The 25464-nt window shown below is 36.5% G+C and overlaps 1 protein-coding gene across 4 annotated transcripts in view; it reads left to right on the top strand.

Annotated features, from left to right (window-relative positions):
• The window catches only part of USO1 (USO1 vesicle transport factor), a 95894-nt gene that overhangs the window by 53214 nt on the left and 17216 nt on the right, over positions 1-25464 (top strand). For 2 of the 4 annotated variants that reach the window (XR_011538670.1, XM_070614630.1), the window contains exons 8-14: positions 2090-2210; positions 11358-11536; positions 15670-15810; positions 17195-17283; positions 17681-17835; positions 18491-18702; positions 20105-20125. Coding sequence is in view for 2 of the 4 variants with exons in the window: in XM_070614630.1 (XP_070470731.1) it covers positions 2090-2210; positions 11358-11536; positions 15670-15810; positions 17195-17283; positions 17681-17835; positions 18491-18702; positions 20105-20125 (918 nt within the window). In the remaining 2 variants the exon portion in view is untranslated. The remainder of the gene's footprint in view (positions 1-2089; positions 2211-11357; positions 11537-15669; positions 15811-17194; positions 17284-17680; positions 17836-18490; positions 18703-20104; positions 20126-25464) is intronic. The other 2 variants (XR_011538671.1, XM_070614631.1) reach the window with 1 other exon arrangement.

Below are 25464 nucleotides of genomic sequence, written 5' to 3'. Positions count from 1 at the left end.
TTGGTTTTGGCTGGAGTATTTGAAAACAATCAATCAATATAATTTCACCATTACATACTTCAGTATACATGTCATATTTATATGACGTTTCCTTATATAGCTGCATTGCCATAATCACATTTAATGAATTAACAATGATGTCTTAGCCCTCAGTTTAAATAAGGTAACTATTCCATATTCAGGTTTCCCCGTTATCTCAAAAATATCTTTTACAGGTGGTTTCTTCAAATCAGGATCCAGACAAAGTTCTTTCAATGCATTTGGTTGTTATGTCCGTTAACTTATTCTAAAGGTCTTGATTAGGTTCTGGTTCACCTTTTTGCTGGGATATTTCCTAGGTGTTACAGTGCACTTAATTTTACAACACATCAAGAAACATGAAATATCTGACTGTTTCACTTTTAGTAATCAGTGGGTTTGATTCAGGAGGTGACAGCCAGATCCCTCTATTGCAAAGTTCTCTATCAGTCTGACATCAAATTCCTCCGTTGCATTTGATCATCCATTAATGATCATTGCCCGAATCGGTTATTTTTTTTAAGAATTGCTAACTGATGATTTCTATAATTCTGTCGTTCTCTCACATTGATTAAGCTGTAATCTTCCACAAAGAACTTTACTTCATCAACTAGTCTACTTTATTACCCTGAAATACAGTTCATACATGAAAGGCAAGATAAAAAAATAAGCCCCTTTAATCACCAGTATTTAAAGTAAGGAGTTGATATCTACTTACTTTCAATGGCCAGTGAGTATACTTTCGTTTTTAATAGCGTTTCAGTAGATGTGTTTGATTAGACCAATATATCTCTTAATAGTCAGGGAAAAGAAACTAACATGTATTGAGAACTTAAGATATAAGTAGTGTATATATACATATATAATAGGTTCTATGGAAGTTATTTTATCTCTTCATCCTCATAAAAACCCTGTGACAGTTATTATCCTTGTTTTACACATGGGTATACTCGGACTCAGAATTTATGTAATTTGCTTAAAGTTGCACAGCTAGTAAGCAGGACAGCCCTTTTTAAAACTCACTTTATCTAACTCAGAGTTTCAGTGTTCTTTCCACTTTCCTCCCTTTCTAAGCTGTTAAACTCAAGTTGGCAGCATCAAGTGGGAGAATTTGGCATCTAAAAATAACCACTTTTGCCTTTTTCTCTCATCTTAATGTAGAGACTTGACAGGAAAATGAGTACAACAAACTCACTAAGGCCATAGGCATATTTTGTCTTATGTGAATACTTATCTGCCCAGTACTGACAGATAATTTGCCTCTTTGGGACTTTTGAACTGTTTACTATTCCTCTTCTTCCTAAGTAATATCTGCTTTTTTCATGAAATATTTGCCATCTGTTTGACCATCATGGTATTGTTGGGCTCTTAGGGGTTCGTAAAATACTTGGTGTTTGATAGTGAAATAGGTAGAAATGGGTAACAGTGAGTTTTTCTTGAATGATAAAGAGGTTGCAGAATATATAAACTAAATCCAGCTTAACAAGAGCTGGGAAGACTGAAAATCAGAAGCAGAGTCTGCTGTGAGGTCTCATGCTGGACATGCCATTCACGAGGCGTGATTTCTCATCTTTTTTCTATCAACTTAGAATCAAGTTTTGGCAATTTGGGGGCCAGATAATTACAAAAATATCTGAACTTTCTATGCTAGAATGTGATGATGTTTGTTGATTTATATTATTGAATTCACAATTTCAAATTGTTACTATTGTGAAGCATGTACAGAGGCATTCCTGAGACATATAATTGTGCTCAACTCTCTTAGGCCGTGGTGAAAGCTATGTAACGATTGATGAATATGCAAGAATTATATATTTATATTATATGGTGAAAGGAAAACTGAATTAGGAATTGGTAGACATGGATTCTAGTCTTGGCTCTGTCCCTTTGAGATCTACAACCTTAGGGAGGCAAATTGCTCACCTTCTCTGTCTCGATTTCCCTATGTATGAAATGAAGGAGTTGGCCGTGTGAAATTCCTGCCACTTCTAAAATTCTGTGGTTTTTAAAGTAATTTTAAAATGTCTTGTAAAGTTGTATTCCACTAAACATTATCTTTCTTCTCCATAAGGGTGTCTTACTACTACAAGCACTAACAAGAAGCAATGGAGCGATCCAGAAAATTGTTGCTTTTGAAAATGCTTTTGAGAGACTACTGGACATTATTACAGAGGAGGGGAACAGTGATGGAGGTATAGTATGAAGAGGCTGATTTGAAGAGATTCTTTCCTACTCACTGAATTGTTAACTTCGAGGGAATGCAATTGGAGGGAGAAATGAGGACTCTTACTTTATATTCTTTCTTTCACTATAGAGTGTTATGTATGGATTCCATTTTATTTATCCTGTTTGATATTTGTTAGGCTTATGGAATCTGGGTTGGTATCTTTCATCATTTCTGGAAAGTCTTAGCTATGTTTCTTCAAATACTGCTCTGCCACATTTTATCTTCCTAAATGCAGATTTAATTCTCAGTCATCTGATTTGACTTTCACTCTGTCATCTTACTTTCTCTTCTGTGTTTTCCATCTTTTTGTCTTTCCAGGCTTTATTCTGGGTTATTTCCTGTGACTTGTTTTCTGTTTTACAATTCTCTTTTCATTTGTATTTAATCTGCTATTAAACGTGTTCATTGAAGTTTTTTCCAGTTTTATTGAGATATAGTTGACATATAGCACTAAGTTTAAAGTATAGAGCATAATAATTTGACTTACATGTATTGTGAAATGTTTACCACAATCAGTTTAGTTAACATACATCTGTTGAGTTTCTTTAATTTTTCCTTTCTAGAAGTTGTCTTTGGTTCTTTGGCAAAATTACCATGTAATTTTCTATAATGCCCTTTTCTCTGCAGATATTTTCAACTTGTCTTTTCTTTTCTTTTTTTTTTTTTTTGCTGAGAAGATTCACCCTGAGCTAACATCTGTTGCGAATCCTCTTCTTTTTGCTGAGGAAGATTTGCTACGAGCCAGCATCTGTCCCATTCTTCCTCTATTTTGAGTGTGAGACATTGTCACAGCATGGCAACTGATAGACAGGTAGCGTAGGTCTGTGCTTGGGAACCAAACCCAGGCCACTGAAGAAGAGCTCACTGAACTTAACCACTAGGCCACTGGGTCTGGCCCTCAACTTGTCTTTTATTTCTTTGAACATAAGAAACAATTATTTTATAGTCTCTGTCTGATAATTCCAATATTTTAAGTCTTTGTGGAGCTAGTACTTTTGCTCTGCTGGTTCCTGCACATGGTACAGTGTTTTCTGTGTGCATGATTATCTCTGACTATAAGTTGTGTTGTACTTAACAGAAATTATTTGTAGGAATTTGAAGCCTGGGAGGAAGGTAATTTCTTTCAGAGAAAACATATATTCGTTTCTGCCAAGCCCTGGGGATGCAATTTATCTGGGATCACCTTAATCCAGATTCAAGTCTTGAGATTTCCTAGACCACTCAGGCACTGCAAACCCAGGCTATGAGATGTGTGAGAACTAGTTAACTTTTGGATTCTCACCCTGAGACTATAGCCCTTTGAAGTCCCAGCTTATTAGGTGGAGAGTTCTCTATTAGATTCTCTCCCTACCTTGTGTATGTCCTTGGCTTTGATTTATTTTCCCTCTGCCCCATGAGACTGTCAAAATGAAAGTTTTAGGTTTGTCAAGATCAAGAAATGTACTCTCAACCAAAAGCTACTTCTGTACTTGTTTACCTCTTGAAATATCCATTTTCTCTTCAGTTTTAACCTGCTAAACTATCAACTCTTTATTGTTCCTAAGGCTTTTTGGTTTTGTTTTTATTTTAATTCAGTGTTTTTAGTTGTTTTTAATGAGAGGTTGATCCAAAAGCCTAGCACTAGGGGCAGAGGAGAAAATGAGTCTATTTGCGCTCACTGAACTGGGATTTGCAAGTATAGTAGTACAGTTGAGAGTTGGCTATATTAATCTTGAAGGGAGGGCCAGGCTGGAGGTGAAGATTTGAAAGTCTTTAGACTATAGATGAGAGATGAAACAAAATTAGATTCACAAGAAAGATTAGATGACAGGGCTGGCCCCATGGCCGAGTGGTTAAGTTCGTGCACTCCACTTCGGCAGCCTAGGGTTTTGCCAGTTCGGGTGTGAACATGGCACCGCTCATCAGGCCCTGCTGAGGCGGCATCCCACATACTACAACTAGAAGGACCCACAACTAAAATATACAACTATGTACTGGGGGGCTTAGGAGAGAAGAAGGAAAAATTAAAATTTTTTTTTACAAAAGTTTAGGTGAGTCCCTTATGGTGAGTGAAGGGAAGTGCTAGGATGGAACCTAAGGTATACCAGTAGTTAAGGGATGAGATCTAGAGGAGCAGGTATTGGTGAAAGAGACTGAGGAGAAACAGGCTGAGGGCCAAGAGGAGAACCGCACTTTTAGAAGGGTCAGGGGAGTGGGTGGCACTGCTAGAAGGTGCTAAGATATCAAACAAGGTAAGGGTAGAAACGTATCTGTGGGATTTAGAACATGGACATCTATGGTGACCTGGGGAGGGCAGTTGTGTAAAGTGGTTGCCTCAGAGTCCAGATTGCAGTGTCAGAGAAGTGAGTTAGAAGCAGGAAATAGAGTAGTAGAGAAAACACATGCCAGGAATTTAGAAGAGGCAGGGAAGAGATGTGAACGGGAAGTGCAGTTTGACGAGGAATGGTTTTTCTCTTCTTAAATTTTTTACTGATATTTCAAACATAACGGAAAACGGAAAATAGCATAACAAACACTTGTGTACCTACCGTCCAATTCTATTAAATGCTTACATTTTGCCTACACGTTTTAGATTTTTTATAAGAAATAAAACACAAGTCCTTTGTGTAACCATTCTAATGTGTTCCTCTACTTTCCTTCTCTAAGATGACAATATTCTGATTTTGTTGTTTTTCCTTCTCATGTATGTTTTTATACTTTTCACATGTATTTGTGTGAGTTTGTACACACACATCTTCATATTTATTCATAAACTATATAGCATTATGTTGCATGTTCTCAAACTAGATAGAAAGTATCCTGAATATAACTTTACAACCTTCTGTTTTTAGTCAACATTCTGTTTTGAGATTTATCCATGTTGAGACTTGTTACTCTAGTTTATTCATTTTAAGTGCTATGTATTATTCTGTAGGACAAATCCACTGTGATCTGTTATTTTCTTATTGAGTTGACAATTAGATTGTATCTGTTTTTGCTAATATAAACTGTTATAGTGAACAGTCTTTATATGTCTACTTGTATTTGAAGTTTCTCTACACTATTTAGCTACAAATAGAATCATACTTTTTTCATCTTTACCAGATATTGCCAAATGGCTTCTTTAAGTGATTTTCATCAATCTGTACATCCCTTAGCAGTGTTTTCAAGTTCCTGCTTCTTCACGTCCTTGTCGCTCCTTGCTTGCCAATTTCATGGAGATGAGATGATATCTCATTGAAATATTATTTCCTTTCTTAAACTAATTAAATTAAGCATATTTTCATGGGTGTTTTCACCATCTGTGTTTGTCTATTTGTCTTTTTCCCCCTCTGCCCATTTTAGTAGAAGATCATTTTTCCTTTTCCATTGCTTACCGGGAGATCTTTGTGTATTCTGGATACTAATCCTTTGTTGATTATACATGTTTCAGTTATGTTCTCCTAGTCTGGTTATAGTGTTTCTATGAAAGTTTAAAATTTTAATATAATCACATATTGGTTTTTTTTAATAGTTTATGCTTTTGTATCTTGTTTAAGAAATCTGTCTCTTCCTCAAGGTCATAAAGAGAGGTTCCATCATTTTCTTCTACTAAAGACTTTAAAATTTTGTCTTTTACAGTTAATGTGGATTTTGTATTCGAATGATGATAGAAAATTTGTAATCAAATTTCTGTGTATTTGAGGTCTGTTTCTTCATTCTCTGTTCTGCTTCATTAGTCTGTTTGTCTAGCTCCTCGCTACAACCACACTCTCTTAATAAAGCTTCATAATAATCTCCTATCTATTAGATTATAGGAAAGATCTTCTGTCTTGGCCCTCTTCAGAATTGTCGTAATAGGCCTTTTCCTTTTGTTCCTTTATTTGAGTGAAACTTGTTTGCTATTTAAGTTCTGTGAAAATCCCCATTGGGATTTAGATTGGAAATATATTGAGTTTACAGATTAATTTAAGGAGAATTGTCATTTTTACCATGTTGACTTTTTCCATCCACGAACCCAGGTATGTCTCTTAATTTATTCAGGTCGTCTTTTATGTCTTTCAGTCATGTTTTATAATTTTGAGCAAAAGAATCTTAGACTTTTTTTTATTAGATTCATTCCTAGGGATCTTACAGTTTTTGTTACCATATGAAGGGGATCTTTTTCTATTACCTTCTCAGTTGGTGACTACTTGATTTCTGTATATGGCTCTTGTATCCAACCACCTGATTAAACCATTAGTTCTAGTTGAGCTTTCTGTGTAGATGGTCATATTTTCTACAAATAAGAGTAATCTTTTTCTTTTCCTTTTTAAATCTTATACCACTTTTCTTTTTTGTCTTATTGCACTAATTGGAATCTTTAGTACAGTGTTGAATAGTTGCTGAGTTTAATGAGAATGCTGATGTTTTACCGTTAAGATTGATTTTTACTAAGAGTGTTTATCATGAATGAATCTTGAATTTTAGTAAATATTTTTTTCTACGTCTATGGAGATTATTAGATTATAATTCTTTAATCTATGAGGGCTTTTTCTTAAAATAGGAGAGATGGCAACCAATTTAAGCAAATAGAGAAAGTGAGGAGTTGGGGAGGATGATCAACCAGTGGTACATAATACCTGAAAAAGGAGGAAGGAATGGAATCTAGAGTAAAGGTAGGAATTGGCTTTTAAGATTGGAGAAGCAGCACATCTTCTGTCATAACATGGGAAGACACAGGTAAAGATGTAGGTCCTTTTTCGGATTTGGTGATAAGGAGTTGAGTTGAAGACAGAGTCATATGCTAGGAGAGAAGAAGGAGGACACAGTTGAGAATTAGGGAGAAAGTTAAAATAGTCTTTTAGAGAACAGGAGAGCTGGTAGTTAGGAAGATTACCAGGCAGGGATAAAGGTCCCATTGAGGGTGTTCACCACAATTTTACAGCAGTGCAGATCGCTTGTCAGCTGCCTGGGTGCAGATGTAGGAAAAGTGCTAGGCAGACCATTTTCCACAGGCTTGGGCCTTTTCCAGGAAGGTGCTATGAAAAGACAGTAAGACAAGAGAGCTTAGCATATTATCTATAGAATGGAAAAAATGAAGATCTGTATAATCTAAGCTGGATAGGAGAGGAAGTAAAGATAGAGGGGGTTCCAGAAAAAGGGAGAAAAAAGGCTTGTTGATGAGTTGAAAGTCTCAAGGAAGCAAGAGAACAGATATGTTGAGATTACTTGAACTGGAAAGATAGGTTTTAGTAATAGAGTGAGAATTCTCTCTGAAGATGAGGCCCTTGGGACTGAGAGGTCCATGTTGAAATTGAAATCAAGAGTGACAGCAAAATGTGGAGAGAGAAAGAAGACTTTGAGCAAGATGCCAGTGATGTTTTCGGGGAACAAAGAGTAGTGACCATGAATTTGTTACATAATTTCAGTGAGGAGTGGTAAGAAATGATAAGCCAGGTGACCTGAGCCTCAAGAGAACAGGAAATTTTTAGGAGAGGGTAGAGGAACTATGATCTCTGGAAAGTACACTGGGCTGGGAGGATCGTAGATTTCATATCCTGATTCTAAGGTACATGGGATTGAGAACATAAACTGCATTCACTTGAGAACGTTTAAAGAAAAGGAACATTTCATGAAGTAATTGAGGGTATTGTTATTAGTGCCATCAGGTCGATTCTGACTCCTGGAGACCCTGTGTACCGCAGAGTAGAACTATGCCTGGTCTTTTTGTGCCATCCTCTCACCTTCCAGCGCTATATCAGACCACACTCTGCTGCTGTTCATAGAGTTTTCATGCCAGTTTTTTTGGCAGTGGGTAGCCAGGTCCTTCTTCCTAGCCTCTCTAGTCTAGAAGCTCTGCTGAAACCTGTCCACTATGAGTAACCCTGCTGGAATTTGAAATACTGGTGGTGTAGCTTTCAGCATCACAGCAAGATGCAGCCATCGCGGTGTGACAACCAACAGGCAGGTGGTGTGGTTCCCTATCTGGGAAATGAATCTGGGCCATGGTGATGAGAGAACCCAGTTTTAACCCCTAGACCACCAAATTGAGGAGATAGTAGGTTTTATTAAGCAGTATTTGGGAGTTTGAGGTAGCGTCATGAAAAAATTTAGAAGGAGGTTAAGTAGGGGAGAGGAAGTACAAAACATTCTAAGATAAGAAAATGGAAGAGCACAGGTGACCAAAGAGGTGCATATTTTCAGAGGTGACCAAAGAAAATGGGATTTTAAAGCAAGGTGGAATTTAGCTAGTCTTCAGGGTTACTAAGACAAGTTCCAGTGGTTCCTTGTAACTGATAGTGGCCCTCAAGGCTCTAGAATTCATTTTGCACACTGGAAGGAAGGCCTTCCAGTTACAGTGAGGGCTCTGACATTCTGTTTCCTCCAGGGCCTTCCAGTGGTCCTAATGGCAGATCTTATTTAAGGGAGATTTATGGTCCTGCGTAAGAGACAAATATAGTGGTTCTTCCTCATGAGGAGAGGATCCACATGGTTCAGCAATATGAGGTAAGGAAGCCTCTAATCCAGAGAGATCAGGACTGGTTAAATCAGAGATTCTTAAAAAGTATTTAAAATGTGCACCCTAAACATTTTATTTTAAGTTAAATGTAATAAATTTTTTTAAATGTATATTTTATATACTAATCTTTTGGGTTAGGGCCAGAACTTTTTCTTTAAATATGGGTCTGCTGATAAGAGTTTTTCATCGTCTTTCTTGCAGACATCACACGCATAATACATCATGTACGATTTGCATTTTGGTTTCTTTGAAATGGAGTGCAGGACCTTTCTGGGTTTTTACAATTACTTGGCTTATTTTTTAGACTTGTATTATTCATACGTAACAATAGCTGTTCTTAATAGCTTGCTTTCATTGAGTTTTGCCAAAGACTTAAACTTAGTTTTCATAAGAATAGCTCTGTTGTCATACTTATTTTATCAGTTTACATAATAGTTAATAACCAGTGCAAATAGCATGGTAGATTTGTGAACAAAAGTAATTTACTCTTAGATACAATACCAAAACATGATCCATGAAAGAAAATTGGTAAGTGAGGCTTCATTAAAATTGAAAATTTCTCTGCAGAAGACACTGTTAAGAGAGTGAAAAGATAGGCTACACACTGGAAGAAAATATTTGCAAAACACATATCTGAAAATAGACTTGTATGCAGAATATACAAAGACTTTTAAAATCCAACAATAAGTAAACAAACCACCCAATTAAAAAATGGGCAGATGATCTGAATAGACACATCACCAAAGCAAATATATAGATGGCAAATAGCATATGAGAAGATGTTCAACATCATATGTCATTAGGGAAATGCAAATTAAAATAATGATTTATCACCACACACCGCTAGATTGGCGAAAATCCAGAACAATGACAACACCCAGTGCAGACAAAGATGTAGAACTAGAGAAACTCACTCATTGCTGGTGGGAATGCGAAATGGTACAACCACTGCAGAAGACAGTTTGGCAGTTTCTTACCAAACTAAACATTCTCTTACTGTATGAGCCAGCGATCATGCTCCATGGTATTTACCCAAATAAGTGGAAAACTTATATTCATACAAAATCCTGCACATACATGTTAATAGCTGCTTTATTCATAATTTCCAAAACTTGGAAATAAGCAAGATGTCCCTCAGTAGGTGAATGGATAAACAGAACGTGATACATCCAGACAGGGAATATTAATCAATGATAAAAAATTATCAAGCCACAAAAAGACACGGAGTAACCTTAAATGCTATTACTAAGGAAAAAATAAGCCAGTCTGCAAGGGCTACATACTCAGTGATTCCAACTATGTGATGTTTGGAAAAGGCAAAACTAGAGAGAGAGAGTAAAAAGATCAGTAGTTGCCAGGGATTTGGGGGTGGTAGGAAAGAAGAATGAATACATAGAACACAGAGGATTTTAGAGCAGTGAAACTATTCTGTATAATACTGTAATGGTAGATGTGACACTTTACATATATATATATGTGTATGTGAAAACCCATATGCCAAAGCCCAAACAACAAAAAGCGAACCCTGATGTAAACTGTGGAATTTAATAATGTATCAGTGTTCATTCCTCAGTCATAACAGATGTACCACACTAATGCTAGACAGTAATAATAGGGGGAACTGGGAGGGAGAAAGTATATAGGGATTCCCTTTATTTGTTGCTCGGTTTTTCTGTAAACCTCAAGCTGCTGTAAAAAATAAAGACTGTTAATCAAAAAGAAAAAAAGCAATTGATTCTTGTAAACATACAGCTCAACCAATGGGAGTAAAAGTGGGGTGCTACACAGAGGAACCTACTAGCTGTGAGCGTCCAGGGTCAGTCATGTGCTTTACAGAGGAAAGAGACCATTGGTTAAACCAGCACTCGGTGAAGGAGAGATCAAGCCTCAGCTGTGATAATAGTGTAAGCTGTAGTGTGGATGAAACGACCCTGGAGAGTGGTGTGCTGTAAGCAGAGAAAAGGACAAATGGCAGAACAGGAACCATAAACAATAGGAAGCCTGAGGAGTGGCCAGAGATCTGTAGGGAAAATCAGGAGAGAGTAGTTAGTGTCTTAAAAACCAAGGGAAGAGGAAGTGTCAAGGAAGAGACATAGAGACAACAATGTCGACTGTTTCTTAGAGATTAAATAAGACAGATTGATACATTCAACAAATATTTAATAGTGACCCACTGTGTATACACATGATATCTTGTCTCTGTGCCTGCTGAGGATACAGCGTAGGTCACTGTATCCTCGTAGGGTATTCACAAATCCTGCCTTCCATGAATTATAATCTGGTAGAGAAGACAGATGCCACATAGTAACAAAAGGAGCAGGCTACTGTGAAAGTATGTAGTTGGTGGTGCTAACCTGGTCATTGTATCTTGGTAATCGTTCCTGAAGAAATGATGTTTAATCTGAGATTTGAAGAAAAAACGTGAGTTACTGAGGTGAGTGTATGTTGAGCATAGAAGTTAAGAGATCACTGGGGGACCTGCGATAGAGCAGATTTGTGGCCTGTGGCCGTCAGGAGTCCGAGCAGGTTCTCTCCCTTGCCATACTGAAGAGATGCTGAGCATGGAGATTTATGTTTTTAAAATGTTTGGAGATTGAATTTTCCTTCAGGTTTTATCAGCTTTAACGCTTTCATTTTACGTTCTTTCCCCAGGTATAGTAGTAGAAGATTGTCTGATTTTGCTCCAAAACTTGTTAAAAAACAACAATTCCAATCAAAATTTTTTTAAAGAAGGCTCATATATTCAAAGTATGAAACCTTGGTTTGAAGTTGGAGATGAAAACTCTGGCTGGTCTGCACAGAAAGTGACTAATCTGCACCTAATGCTGCAGGTATACTGTACTCAGAAATGTGGTGAGAGTTCGCACAGTGATCCTTTCAAAGAAAAGAAAAGTGCTTGCATTTGGCAAATCCGACATGTTCAGTTGCTTTGAGATGGACTTAAAAAAAGCTTTTAATAAAGAGATAATACTGTTATACTGAGAGATAGAGATATACCACTCCCCCCCCCACACACACACACACCCATCACTCAGCTTCAATAATTATTAACATCTGGCAATTTTGTTTTATCTTTTATTCCCCTCTCTTGCGCTACTGGATTATTTTAAAGCAAATCTGAACAGAGTTTCCTGATGGTTTTTACACCAAAGAATAATAGAGTAGATTGTTTGAATTTTTAAAATGTTTTCTTCAATTGAGGTTCTGATAATAAAGTTTAATATTCAGAGTGTTAAGTTCAACACATAAATTCATTCAGTAAACATTTACTGAGAGCCAAGAACTGAATGCTAAGAAATGAATGATATGGGCCGGCCCCGTGGCTGAGTGGTTAAGTCCATGCGCTCTGCTGCGGGCGGCCCAGTGTTTCGTCGGTTCAAATCCTGGGCGTGGACATGGCACCGCTCATCGAGCCACGCTAAGGCAGCGTCCCACATGCCACAACTAGAGGGACCCACAACTAAGAATATACAACTATGTACTGGGAGGCTTTGGGGAGAAAAAGGAAAAAATTAAAAAATTTTAAAAAAAAAGTTAAAAAAAAAAAAGAAATGAATGATAAAGTCCCTGTCCCCAAAGATTAATAGATGAGTTTTAAGTCCAATAGAAGTTAAATTGACAAGTCACCTGTGATTTTATTTAATCTTTATGGTGAAAGCTTAGTGGTGATAGATAGTAAAAGTGAAGACACTAGGATCCCAAATGATTTCTGCATCAAGGAAAATTATGAAATTCTTTGAAGTATTTTGCTTATTTATTTCTTTATTGAATTCCTTCTCCAAACCCTAAAGTTTGTATAGCAACCTCCTAACTTACTGACTGTCTAGTGATTCTTGTGGGTCTTTGAATGTCTCTGAATTGTGCCTGTGTCTCTGAAGTTGTGTTCCTCAAAACTAGATGGTTAATCCCTCTAGTACTTTGAGTGTGAATATTGTTGAGTGCCCTGAGGATTGCCTATGTAAGATTGATTGATAGTTAGGGTGACCATATGCCCCAGTTTGCCAGGACAGGATTCGTTTTATAATTACTGCTAGTGTCCTCTTTTGCTTCAAAAGTGTCCCAATTTGGATAATAAATTGTATAGTTACCCTGTTTAGAATATGCCTAAAAACCGTTAGGAAAATATGTTACAGAAGAACGTGGGCAAAATCTTTCTATTTATACTCCCAACTTCATCATTTCTGTTTTCACATGTCAGTATTACACATTTCAAGACTTTATTATGTTTTAGAAATAATGTCCCAAGTGGTGAGCTTGATATCTTTGCCCAACAGTGCTTTCTTTCTTTTTTTTTTTTTGAGGAAGATTAGCCCTGAGCTAACTGCTGCCAATCCTCCTCTTTTTGCTGAGGAAGACTGGCCCTGAGCTAACATCCATGCCCATCTTCCTCTACTTTATATGTGGGATGCCTACCACAGCATGGCTTTTGCCAAGCGGTGCCATATCCGCACCCGGGATCCGAACCGGTGAACCCAGGGCTGCCGAAGCGGAATGTGCACACTTAACGGCTGCGCCACTGGGCCAGCCCCGCAACAGTGCTTTCTTAATAGAGGCAATTCCTTTAGCAAAGTACCTTTCAAATTGTGATTAGAAAGAGTGCAGGGATCTGTTGATGTGTAAAAAACTTATATATTTCCTGCCATATAGAGACTATTTAAAAGTGCTTAAGGAGCCTACTCATGTTTTATAGTTTAGGGTACTATGTAAAGAATCATTTTTGAAGAAACTGTCACTGTTTAAAAAGTAAAGGACTGTTTTTTACCAAAAATCATGTAGAATAGAGTGTTGCATATAAACATAAAAATACAGTATTCTAGTTATGTAATAAGTTGGTTCTTTAAGTATTCTGTACTTTTAAAAAGTCAGTAAACTAACCAGATACTGATCTTGGAGAACATAAACTTCAAAATTAACAAACTGAGTTTAACTCACTCTAATGTATTCTCCACTTGAAGTATTGAGTAGTTGGTGCATTCATGACTTCACAGGCCACAGCTTCTCCTTCTTTTTGACCTACTAGAGTGTTCTTTCTTTATAGCTTTATTTAAAGTTGCTTGTGTTTCAAATTCTCTGTTATGAAAATGCATCAAAAATGGTTATAGGGGCCAGCCCGGTGGCACAGTGGTTAAGTTCGCACGTTCTGCTTCTGGGCGGCCCAAGGTTCACCGGTTCGGATCCCAGGTGCGGACGTGGCACCCCTTGGCAAAAGCCATGCTGTGGTAGGCGTCCCACGTATAAAGCAGAGGAAGATGGGCATGGATGTTAGTGCGGGGCCAGGCTTCCTCAGCAAAAAGAGGAGGATTGGCAGTAGTTAGCTCATGGGTAATCTTCCTCAAAAAAAAAACTGATGATAAACACTTCTGTTTGGATAGATACGTCCTAACTGGAATTACGCATCATCGCAGTTATAATCATGGTTGAATTCTAAGCCACTAAAAATTGAAATTGATCTACTTGAGGATATTTCATTCTAGTTTTGCAGATTAAATTTGGGGGGAGCATGTTTTTGAAAACTTTTAGTCTTAAAATATTTTAATTTTTTCTTGGAATGATAGTTTTATGACTGGTTCTACATCCTGTCCTTATAGGAATCCCCTCTATGCCATTTTTTGGACAGATACTGCCAGTGACTCAGAAAGTTCATTGCTTTATGAGAGAATCCTTTTCGTTGTGGGGTAGTTCTAATTATTAAAAACGTAATCTATATAACGAGTCACTATCTGCCTTGTTATAACTTCTACAAACTTCCCCTTGGTTTGCTCTCTGGGAAAATACAAGTCTGTTCCTTGTGCTATTTTACATACTTGAATGTTGTTATTAGGGCTTCCTTTATTTCCTTAGAGTAAGTTTTCCCTCTTTCTTCAACTACCCTTTCTACTTCTCTGTCATCTAGAAATTTGATAATTTCTTTTCTTTATTTACATTATCAGTAAAGATGTCCCACTGCTATTAGATGGTATTATGGAATTATTGTTGATTTTGTTAGGTTTAATAATGCCAAGATGATTATACTTTTTAAAATCCTTATCAGAGATGCATATAGAAATATTTATGAGTGAAATGACATATATCTCTTGGTATTTGCTTTAAATATATATATATATTTTTTTAAGTAGGAATAGGAGGAGAATAAATTTTAAAAGAATCCTCACAGAAGTGTGACTAGAAAAGTCCAAAGACAGGAACCAATGTGTAATCCTAAAGCCTCTCTCTAGTGACATCAATTTATTAAACAACCCTCTTGATAAAATATCATACATATCCCATTTGATCTTGATATATAAGATTTTGTAGACACATAGACCTATAACTTGTTTTTAGAATGCGAGAAATAGATAAAATTATTCTGAAGATGTAACTGCTGAACGCTTGTTTGTGATGACTTTTGTGTTTCTGAAATTTCATGTTCAAGTTCAGACTGATCATAGGATCATAGAATCTTGGGGATTTAATTAGTGTTGACATTCAGCGAGGTCAACCCCTTCCCTAATTCACAGATCTTCTACCATGTCTGCAATTGTTAGTTTTAGCCTATTCTTTAAATATTTCCAGTTTAGGAGGAATTTATCACACCTCAGGCCATTCTGCTTTCAGACCTGCTCTATAGTTGGGTAGTTCATCCTCGCTTTGATAGGAAATCTACCGTTTACTGTTATTCATTCATTCATTTCCTGAATGTGAACTGTGCTACAAATACTGTGCTTGCTGTTTGGGATACAAAAATGGGCAAGGCAGTTTCTCCTCTGTGGGAGTTCACAGTCACCTGAAGGAGGCAAACTAGCATCTAGCATGATGTATGTACTGTAACAGAACTCTTGGCTTGAGAGCTGAAGGGAGGAGCACCTAGATCTGGCTGACAGGTGAACGAATCCTTCACATGGATTTTCTAGTTCATACAGATAAATTTGTCTCAAGATTTTTCAAATCCTTAAAAGGCAAATTTTATTTTCTCTTTATCTCACAGCTTATTCGTGTACTGGTATCTCCCACCAACCCTCCCGGTGCTACTAGCAGCTGCCAGAAAGCGATGTTCCAGTGCGGCCTGTTGCAGCAGCTGTGCACCATCCTGATGGCTACTGGAGTTCCTGCTGACATCCTGACCGAGGTAAACCAGAGGAAGCCTGAGCTGCTCTGTGCAAGGGGGAATCAGGAATCCTAGGAAGAATTAGGTATCGGCCCAAGGAAAAAGCAGTAATAGTTTACCATTTTTATGTGTTAAATTCCTTATTGATCCTACAAAAATATAATTAGCATAATGATTATGCCAATCTGCTGCCAGCTATTATGGCTATCTGCTAACCCAAGTAGAGTCCTCTATCTTTTCTTTTAGTATCCTTTTCTCTTTCTTGAGTTATAATAGTGTTCTTTTGTTCATTTTACTGATTTTCTATGTATTTATGCATATCGTACTGTCATATGCTTACCACATCGTTCTCCGTCGCAGACCTTTTTCTGGACGACTTCCCTCATCCTGCTCCAGTGTGGGCTGGTTATTCTCTACTTCTGCCACACGTCTCTTGTCCTGGAGCTTTCAGCCACCACCCTCCTAGGATTTCCTTTTATTTCTCTCGTGACTTCCATTCCTTAGTTATCTGGATTCCATGTCTTTTTCCCTTCCCCTTGGTTCATTATCTTATTTTACTTAACTTCTTGAAAAGGGGTAAATGGCAAGAGAATGTTTTTAGCTCTTTCATGTCATTCCCCTACCTTCAGAGTTAATTTGGTGTTTGGCTAAGTATAGAATTCAGAGTTGGAAATATTAACACTCACCTTTGGGAACATTTTTCCAGTGTTGCTTTTAAGAAGTCTAAAGCCATTTTGAATCTTAACCCTTTTTATGTAACCTACTTTTTCTCTCTGAAAATGTTTGGGATTTTTTTTTATTTCTGGTTTTCTGAAATTTACTGTGCTATACTGGAGACATTTTTCCCCCTAATTGTTTTTGGCACTCACTGGGCCGTTTCAAGCCAGAGACGTACGTGCTTCAGTTCTCAGGATGTTTTTTGTATTCCTTGATAATTTCCTCATTTCTGTTCTGTTTCTGCAATTCTATTAATAGATTCTTAGAGTTTCTGGATCTAGTTTGTCTTTTTATTGTATTTTTTTGGAGGTTTTTTTAGCTTAATCCTTAAGTTGAATTTTCTAATTTATTACATTTCAAATTTGTTCTCTGATTATATTTTAAAGCATACTTTTCTTGTTTTCTAGAAACAGATTCTATCTCTTAGAAGATAGTATTAATTTTAGTTTTTTGAGATTTTAAATGTGTGTGGTCGTGTTATTTTGAATTGGAGGCTTACACTTAATGTTTTAAAATGTTATCTTGAGAAAGTGTTACAATATTATAATGTTGTCACCGATTTTTTTTGGTGTCTGAATTTTTGGCATTTAAAAGCACAAAGCAGAAAGATATCACAGTTTCTTCTTTTGAAAAAAGATTTCCTCCCTTGACTTACTTTCTCTAAATTTTTTTTTTAATTCCTTAACAGACCATTAATACTGTATCAGAAGTTATTCGAGGCTACCAAGTAAACCAAGACTACTTTGCTTCTGTAAATGCACCTTCAAACCCACCAAGGTAGGAAAGGGGAAATAGTGAGATTCCTCTGAGGAAGTAACAACTTACTTTAGTATATGTCATATACACATCTTACTCTTTTAAGAAGTTCAGTTGTGTGTTTTGAAACTAGAAATTATCTGACAAGATTAATACGTTGGCATTTTGGGAAGAGTTTGAGGTCTTTGGAGCTGAAGTATTTGGGCTCCGGTGTCCCCTGTTCTCCTTAGCTGCGCCCTAAGAAAGCAATCTCTGCGCCTCTCCCAGCTGCGGTTAGCTTTTCTGTGAAACGGAGATGGAAATTCTGAACTTGCTCGTGTTCTGCTTATGGTTCTTCAGTCAACAAAAATGACTAGTTATTGATCTGCATACTTGAGTTGCAATGTTTCTTTCTGTTTTTTCTTTTTAAATGCAACAGACCGGCAATTGTAGTACTTCTCATGTCCATGGTTAATGAAAGGCAGCCGTTTGTATTGCGCTGTGCTGTGCTCTATTGTTTCCAGTGTTTCTTATATAAAAACCAAAAAGGACAAGGAGAAATTGTGTCAACGCTTCTGCCTTCCACCATTGATGGTAAATAATGTAGTTCTAATTTCTGTTTTAAAAAGTAAATAATTGTGGGGCTGGCCCCGTGGCCGAGTGGTTAAGTTCGCGTGCTCCGCTGCAGGCGGCCCAGTGTTTCGTTGGTTCGAATCCTGGGCGCGGACATGGCACTGCTCATCGGACCATGCTGAGGCAGCGTCCCACATGCCACAACTAGAAGAACCCACAACGAAGAATACACAGCTATGTACCGGGGGGCTTTGGGGAGAAAAAGGAAAAAATAAAATCTTTAAAAAAAAAAAAAAAGTAAATAATTGTGTTTCAAGCTTTTAATGGTAAGATATATCATAAATTATAAAAGACCCTAGATGTAGTAGAATAGTTAAAATATGGCGTTTTCTTGAATTTGCTTTTTACAAATGTAGTTTTTAATTGAAGTAATAATTTACTAAAATATTGCCACCATCAATTTGATGCCTAAAGTGTTCAAATATTTCTGTTCTGCTACTTTTCTTCCAAGGTACTTTTTTGTCATGTTTATTTTGTTTTGAAAAGCAGACTTTTGAAAGTGTTGCTTAATACTGTTAACAGATTTTTAAATAGTATTTCATACTGTTTTTTGTGTGTGTGGAAAAACAGCGTAATTAATTTTTATGTTTTTGTCATCTCTCTGCCATCTTTGTAGCAACAGGTAATTCCGTCTCAGCTGGTCAATTATTATGCGGAGGTTTGTTTTCTACTGATTCCCTTTCAAACTGGTGTGCTGCTGTGGCCCTTGCCCATGCTTTGCAAGAAAATGCCACCCAAAAAGAACAGTTGCTCAGGGTTCAACTTGCTACAAGTATTGGCAACCCTCCAGTTTCTTTGTTGCAACAGTGCACGAACATCCTTTCACAGGTAAAGTAGTGAGTGAAACTTCTCTAAGGGGGAAAAGTTTCTGCTGTAGGTTTTCGTGTCAGTGATACAAAGATTTAAGGATGCCCTTCGTAGATGCAGATGAAAAAGGAAAGAGACAAGGACTTATCTGCTCATTAGCTCATTGTAACCAGAAACAGTTTTGTGGCGAGAAAGCAATAAATACTCTTACAAAAATGGTTTTGCCAAATAGTTAATACCTAAGGTTTACGTCATGATGGAAGCACATGTTCTGAGCAGAAAGGTGGTTTTTGTCTTTTTCGTTTTAAATCAGCCAGTGTTCTTGCGTGTCATTTTTTCTCTCTGCTCAAAGCTTAGTTCAGTCAGTTTACGAGAGGGAATAGAATAAAGTGGTTCACAGCTGTGTACCTCTGTCTGTCTCTTCCCAGAGCAATTGGTCTTCCTTTCAGAAAACAAAGATGGAAAACAAAGTCTATTTCTTATATAAGTTAAACAGTATACCCCTGATGTTTGTGAGCTCTCAAATCCTCAAAACGCCAAGGGATATAATTTACCTAGTAAGATGCAAAAAAACATAACTGAAAATGTTTGCATTCCTTTAGACTCCTAATGAGAACAAGAAAGCTTCATTGAAGAGTGGGTGCTCAGGTGTTTAGGAATGTCACTTACTATTAGCTGATTTCCCCACATGTATGAGCCTTGCTGTTGAACAATTCAAGTTCACGCTTTAGCAAAACTATAAAGGCGTCGACATTCGGAGTCACTCAGGGACAGCGAAAAATGTGGATAAATCTAAAATTGCTCTGTCCACTAGAATTATCCTACCTCCTCCCATGATAATGTGCTGTGTTCCTCTTAATTTTGCCACACTCGTTGAATTGTCTTATTGTGAGCTTTTAAAGAAACATCAGTGTCATCCATAGGAAGTTATAAATGAAAGCTTAAAAATTAACTGTAGTGAAAAAGGAGTTAAAACTCCCTTTGTTGTTTAAAATTGGTTTACTTCTATTGAAAGTTTATTTTGTCTTTGATTTATCATTTATCTCTTAGTGATTTAAAAAACTACCCAAAAATATTCATATCCTTACTTATTGAATATTTGACATTCTCCTTCATAAGCCAAATAGTAATCAGCTGTCACCACAGCTGGTAATCACCATGACCACAGACTTGGCTCTAACATTATAATTATGATTAATGCATAATGAGAAATCCTTAAGATAGCGATGTCTTCCCACTCTAATCACAGTACTATAAAATTATCCTTTCTCCTCTAAAATGTATATGCATTGTTATTTAATAAAAGAGTAGAACTATCCTCTCCCAAATTATTGGCTTGGGTTTGTATTTGAGGGATTTTTCTAGATTTAAATTTTTCTGAAGCAGTAATATTTATGAATAATTTTTAATGTATAATTTGCAGGGCGATAAGATCGACAGACGGGTATGTATCACTTGTTTGAGCTTAGGCATTTCCTCCTACAGCAAGGCCTTTTCTTTGTCTTGGGTTTTGCCGATTGGTTTTTTTAACTGCTTGTTTGAAGTTATATTCTACTCACACTTTCCTGTGTCAGCAGCTGTCTCTTTTGTAAGTGGCTCTGCCTTTTTTCTCCGTGGGACCTTGTAGTGGTGTTACTAAGAACTACGGGAATGAGAATCTGAAGCTGTACTTGTGCTTCCTCCGGGAATGCTTGCACTTTCTAGAATTCCTTGGTTTGGGTTTTTTGTGTTTTTCTCACCCAGGCTTGCTTCTTTATTTCCCCTGAAACCATTTCAAATGGTAGTGAAATTTAGGGTTAAGAATTTTGTTTCTACTTAATCAGTATAGGAGAGAATGTGATGACTTATTATACTTAGGTTACTGAAAATGTACAATAGTAAGTATAATATTGTAATTTGAAAGGTTTTAAATTAACTATGGGTGTTCTGGATGTAATCCATAAGCTACAACTACCATTGGGGATTCATTTTTGATGTATAGAGGGGGGAGTGTGATTTGTGTTTGGTTTGGTTTTGTGGAGTGTTTGGCAAAAAGCAGTGTACTTTAATATTCGTATTTGGGCATGAGTTCAGCTGTGCAGTGTCGGTAGTAATAACTGAGGTCCTGTTAGGAATTGTATCTTTATGTATAAGCATGATTTAACACATTAATAACTCACGCACGGACACACTGGCAGGTTTAACCTGCAGAATTTTTTATATTAAGTATTTTATAACTATACAAGTCAGTCATTTAAAAGGGAATTTTTTTGGAGGTATAATTTACACAGAGTAAAATGCACAGACCTAAGTGTTCAATTTGGTGATTTTTTAATTTTTTAAATTAATTAATTTATTTTTTGTGCTGAGGAAGATTGGCTCTGAGCTAACATCTGTGCCAGTCTTACTCTATTTTTTAGTATGTGGGCAGCCAGCACAGCATGGCCACTAACAGAGTGGTGTAGGTTCACACCCAGGAACCGAACCTGGGCCACTGAAGTGGAGTGTGCTGAACTTAACCACTAGGCTACTGGGGCTGGCTCCTCATTCTCATGATTTTTGATGGTTGAATATACCTCTATAACAAGATGTAGAACATATTCAGAATCCCAGAAAGTTCCATCATGCCCCTTTCCTATTAATTCTTTATCCCCAGAGGCCACCACCAGAAAGTGAATCTAATCGTAATCTTTAGAACCTCATTTTAATGCTTGAACACTAGAAGTTTAAAATGTTAGTTTCTTATATTTTTTAGTAAACAATGCAAAAATACTAAACTTGAAATCCACAAAGTAGTAATAAGAGGGATTTTTATTTAGAAAATGTAATGAAGAAAACATAATAGCGTATGTTAAAGATAAGATGATCCAGCTTCAATTATTTTGTTTGTGGATCTATTCCATCCTGTCAAATCTGTCATTTCTAGTAACTAAACCCTCAGAATGCTCTGAAATTATAATTTCAGCATTCATTTGTTTTTCCAAATCTCCTCAATAGTTCACACACTCTGGGAGGCTGGAAAGAGATATGTACTTTTTCTTGACTTAAACCTATAAACAAACATACAAGCAAGTACATAAATGTATAAATGAAATGAATAGTTTTAGTTAGAAAGTGGGGTGTAGCTTTCTTTTACCTGCTCTGGCTGTTTATCTATAAAGAATCTGTCAGAAGATCAGAAAGCAATGACAGAATGTTTTGATAGCCTTTAATGCCCAATTTCTAATTTTATTTTTTGGAGGGAGAGAGCAGCTTGATCAGGATTTTGTTGGATTGATCTTATTCTTAACATTTTTTGATGGTACACTGGACAAATACTATAGCATTTTTGTAGTTGCTAATAGTTTTTTAAAAAAAATTTTTGGAAAATTTAGAAAAATAGTAGAAAGAGAATAACCTCCCACATTCTACTACCCAAAGATAAGTACTGGTGGAATTTTTTTTACTAGACTTTTTTTTTTCTATACTGTTAAGCAGTGATCATATATTAGATTCCCTTTTGTATTCTGCATCTTTTCTTATAGGTATTTTCCATGATATTAAATACTAAATCAACATCACTTTATATGATTAAGTAATATTTCACCAAATGGATATACCATAGGTTAGTTAACCATCTCCTTATTTTTGTACATTTAATTATCTTCTGTTTGTCTCTGTTATAAATCATGGTTTGGTGAACATCAGACTAATATAGTCTGCACAAAAGATCATTGTTATACAGTCCTCACTTTGCATGTTTTCAGTGTGCATGGATTTCTGTTAATGCAGCAAAGTAGAGGCCGCCTGTAAAGAGTCATAGAATTGCAGAGCTAGAAAGGCTGATAATAGTTTATAACATTTGTAGAGCATTTACTGTGTACCATGTGCTCACTGTTAGTTCTTTACATGTATTAACCTGTTTAATCCACTCCACAACTCTATACAATAGGTGTTAACTATTACCCTTATTTAAGGATGAAGAAGAGTTCAGTAAGTTGCCTAAGGTTTCATGTCTGTCAAGTTTTAGAACTGGGATATAAATCCTGGTATCCTGGCTTCAGAGCCTGTCCTCTTAACCTCTGTGTTTGAGCTCATTTAACCTAACCATATCTGTTTACAAAATGAGGAAACTGGGGCCCACATAGCATAATGAACTTGTACAAGGTAGGACAGTAGAAGATTTGGTTAATTCCCAACCAAATGTCCTATTCATTGACACCATACTCCCACTCTTAGAATTAAGAATTTAGTCCTTTAAAAATATATGTATGTATTAGGGCCAGCCCGGTGGTGTAGTGGTTAGGTTTTCACACTCTGCTTCCATGGCCCGGGGTTCACAGGTTTGGATCCCCGGCACAGACCTAGCCCTGCTTGTCAAGCCGTGCTGGGGCAGCATCCCACGTAAAATAGAGGAAGATTGGCACAGATGTTAGCTCAGGACCAGTGTTCCTCACACACACCCACATACACACACACACAAAATATAGATATATGTATATACTTGAAATGGATAATGCATGCTTTAGAAATCAAAATGATATAAAAAGTATACAATAAGAAGTCTTGGCCCCACCTATGTCCTAGTTCCCCGCCTCCTATTATTTGTTTCTTCTGTAGTCTTCAGGTGCTTCTTATGCATATCCACTGTTCTGCACCTTGGGTTTTTTTCACTTAACACCATTTTGCACTTCCACTAGCAAAGTGAAATAAGATTGCGGTGTACTAGATTATCTGTTTCCCCAGATCCTCACCAACAGCATGTCGTTAGACTTGTGTTTTTGCCCACTCTCTTGAGTGGTGAAAAATGTTATCTCAGTGAGTTTTAATTTGCGTTTCTCTTACTAACAGGTTGAATAGCTTTCTACATGTTTATACACCATTTGAAGTTTTTCTGTGAACTCTCCTTTCTTATATTTCATATCATCTGCCCATTTTTCTATTGGGTTGTTAATCATTTCTTCTCTTATAGGAACTCATTTTATATTAAGGAATTTAACCCTTGTCTGTGATAATTTACAAATAATATTTTTCCTGATAATGTCTTTTGACCTTGGTATTTTGTTTGGGATTTTTTCTTTTTTTGTATCAGACTTTTCTTTTATGGCTTCTGCATTTTAAAACATACTAAGAAAGGCCTTCCCTACTTCAGGATTTTGAAGAATTTGCCCATATTTCCATCTCATACTCTCTGGTTTCATGTTTTGCATTTAAATCTTTGTTCCATTCTTTTCAATGATCTATGAGATATGGATCCTCTGATCTTTTTTAGATAGATATCTAGCTATCTCAACATTTTTAAAGCCTATCTATAACCCACTGATGGTTATATGCTATCTTTTTCATATTCTAGATTCCCATTTGTAGATGGATGCATTTCTGGACTTTTCTATCCCTTGATTCCTGTGTTCGAGAGCTAGTATCACCTCATTACTCTTTTTCGTTTTTAACAGTTTCCCTGGTTACTCTTGCTTGTTTATTTTTCCATATGAACTTGAGAACCAAGTTGTTTAGGTCCAAGGGAAAGAAAAACCTGTTAGTGTATTATTATTTGGATCACATTAATTTTATAACTTTAGAATTAATATCTTCGTAATCTTGAGTTTTTCTGTCTAAGATCATGGTCTTTCTGTTGATTTGTCTCTACTTTTGTGCCCTTCAGCAGTGTTTTTCAATTTTCCTCCTGTAGGTTTCATACAGTTTTGATCAGGCTCATTGCTGAGTACTTTATGTTGGCTATATTAAATGGGTATACCCTGTTATTTTCTGACAGGTTCCAGACTGTTTGACTTTGCTCTTCTTATCCTTCAGTTAGACCCCAAAGGGCATCCTAGAAGATTCAAATTTGAATCTAATTCCATTTCTGTTTACTCAAACAATCAGCCAGTGATTTGATAGGATGCCTTTGTACATACAGGTTAGGTAAATTTGGTACCTGCAAATGGTATTCCAAGTAATAATAAACTTCTTATATATATATCTAGGAGAAATCAATGAAACATTTGCATTTATAACTTGAGTAATTAGTTTTAAGTTCTCTGTAGCACATAGTCAATTGAGAATAATTGTGTGTTTTTTTAACTTTTCAATCTACTTGGATCACATGAAGATAGATTGTGGGCACAGTAATGACATAGAGGCAAGGAAAAAGGAAAAATAATGCAATGTAATGTAAAAACTAAATTCATGCTAATTAATGCTTACTTGGGAAATCATTGGAAGAGCTCTAGTTTGAATTTGTTTAATTAAATATTAAATATACTTGAAAGTAGATGATGGAAAGGCAAAGATATTTACATCAAGGTTCATGAAATTAGAACAGTCTGGGTGGTAGAAATTTTTCAAACACAGTGATGGTTACTTTAAATCCATTCCTTGTCTAGATCTTTGAATAATTGTATTCCGTCTATTTTCTGAATTTACCCCCAAAGTGATGCATTGCTGTGCTAATTTCCATTACTTTGTTTCAAACAAGTTTTGTTTTTCTTAAACAAAAATACAGGTTATGTAATACAATATGGGCAGTGGCAATATTATGAGCTAAGAGAATACCCCACATGGGAGACATAAATGTGTTGTGCTAAAGTTTAGGAACTAATTTTGATGGACATGCTAGTTTTCAATATTGGTTAACTACACTTGGCAGCAGTATAGTTAGTGGTTTGGGGCACTTAAGCTAATTTGAATAATTTTTTTTTTCCTGAGGAAGATTCACCCTGAGCTAACATCTGTTGCCAATCTTCCTCTTTTTGCTGGAGGAAGATTTGCCCTGAGCTAACATCTGTGCCAGTCTTCCTCTATTTTTTTTTTTAAGATTGACACCTG

Source organism: Equus przewalskii, chromosome 3 (assembly GCF_037783145.1).
Source record: "Equus przewalskii isolate Varuska chromosome 3, EquPr2, whole genome shotgun sequence".
Lineage (NCBI taxonomy): Eukaryota > Metazoa > Chordata > Mammalia > Perissodactyla > Equidae > Equus > Equus przewalskii.
Note: the sequence above shows the minus strand (reverse complement) of the source record. Positions and strands in the feature narration are given on the sequence as shown.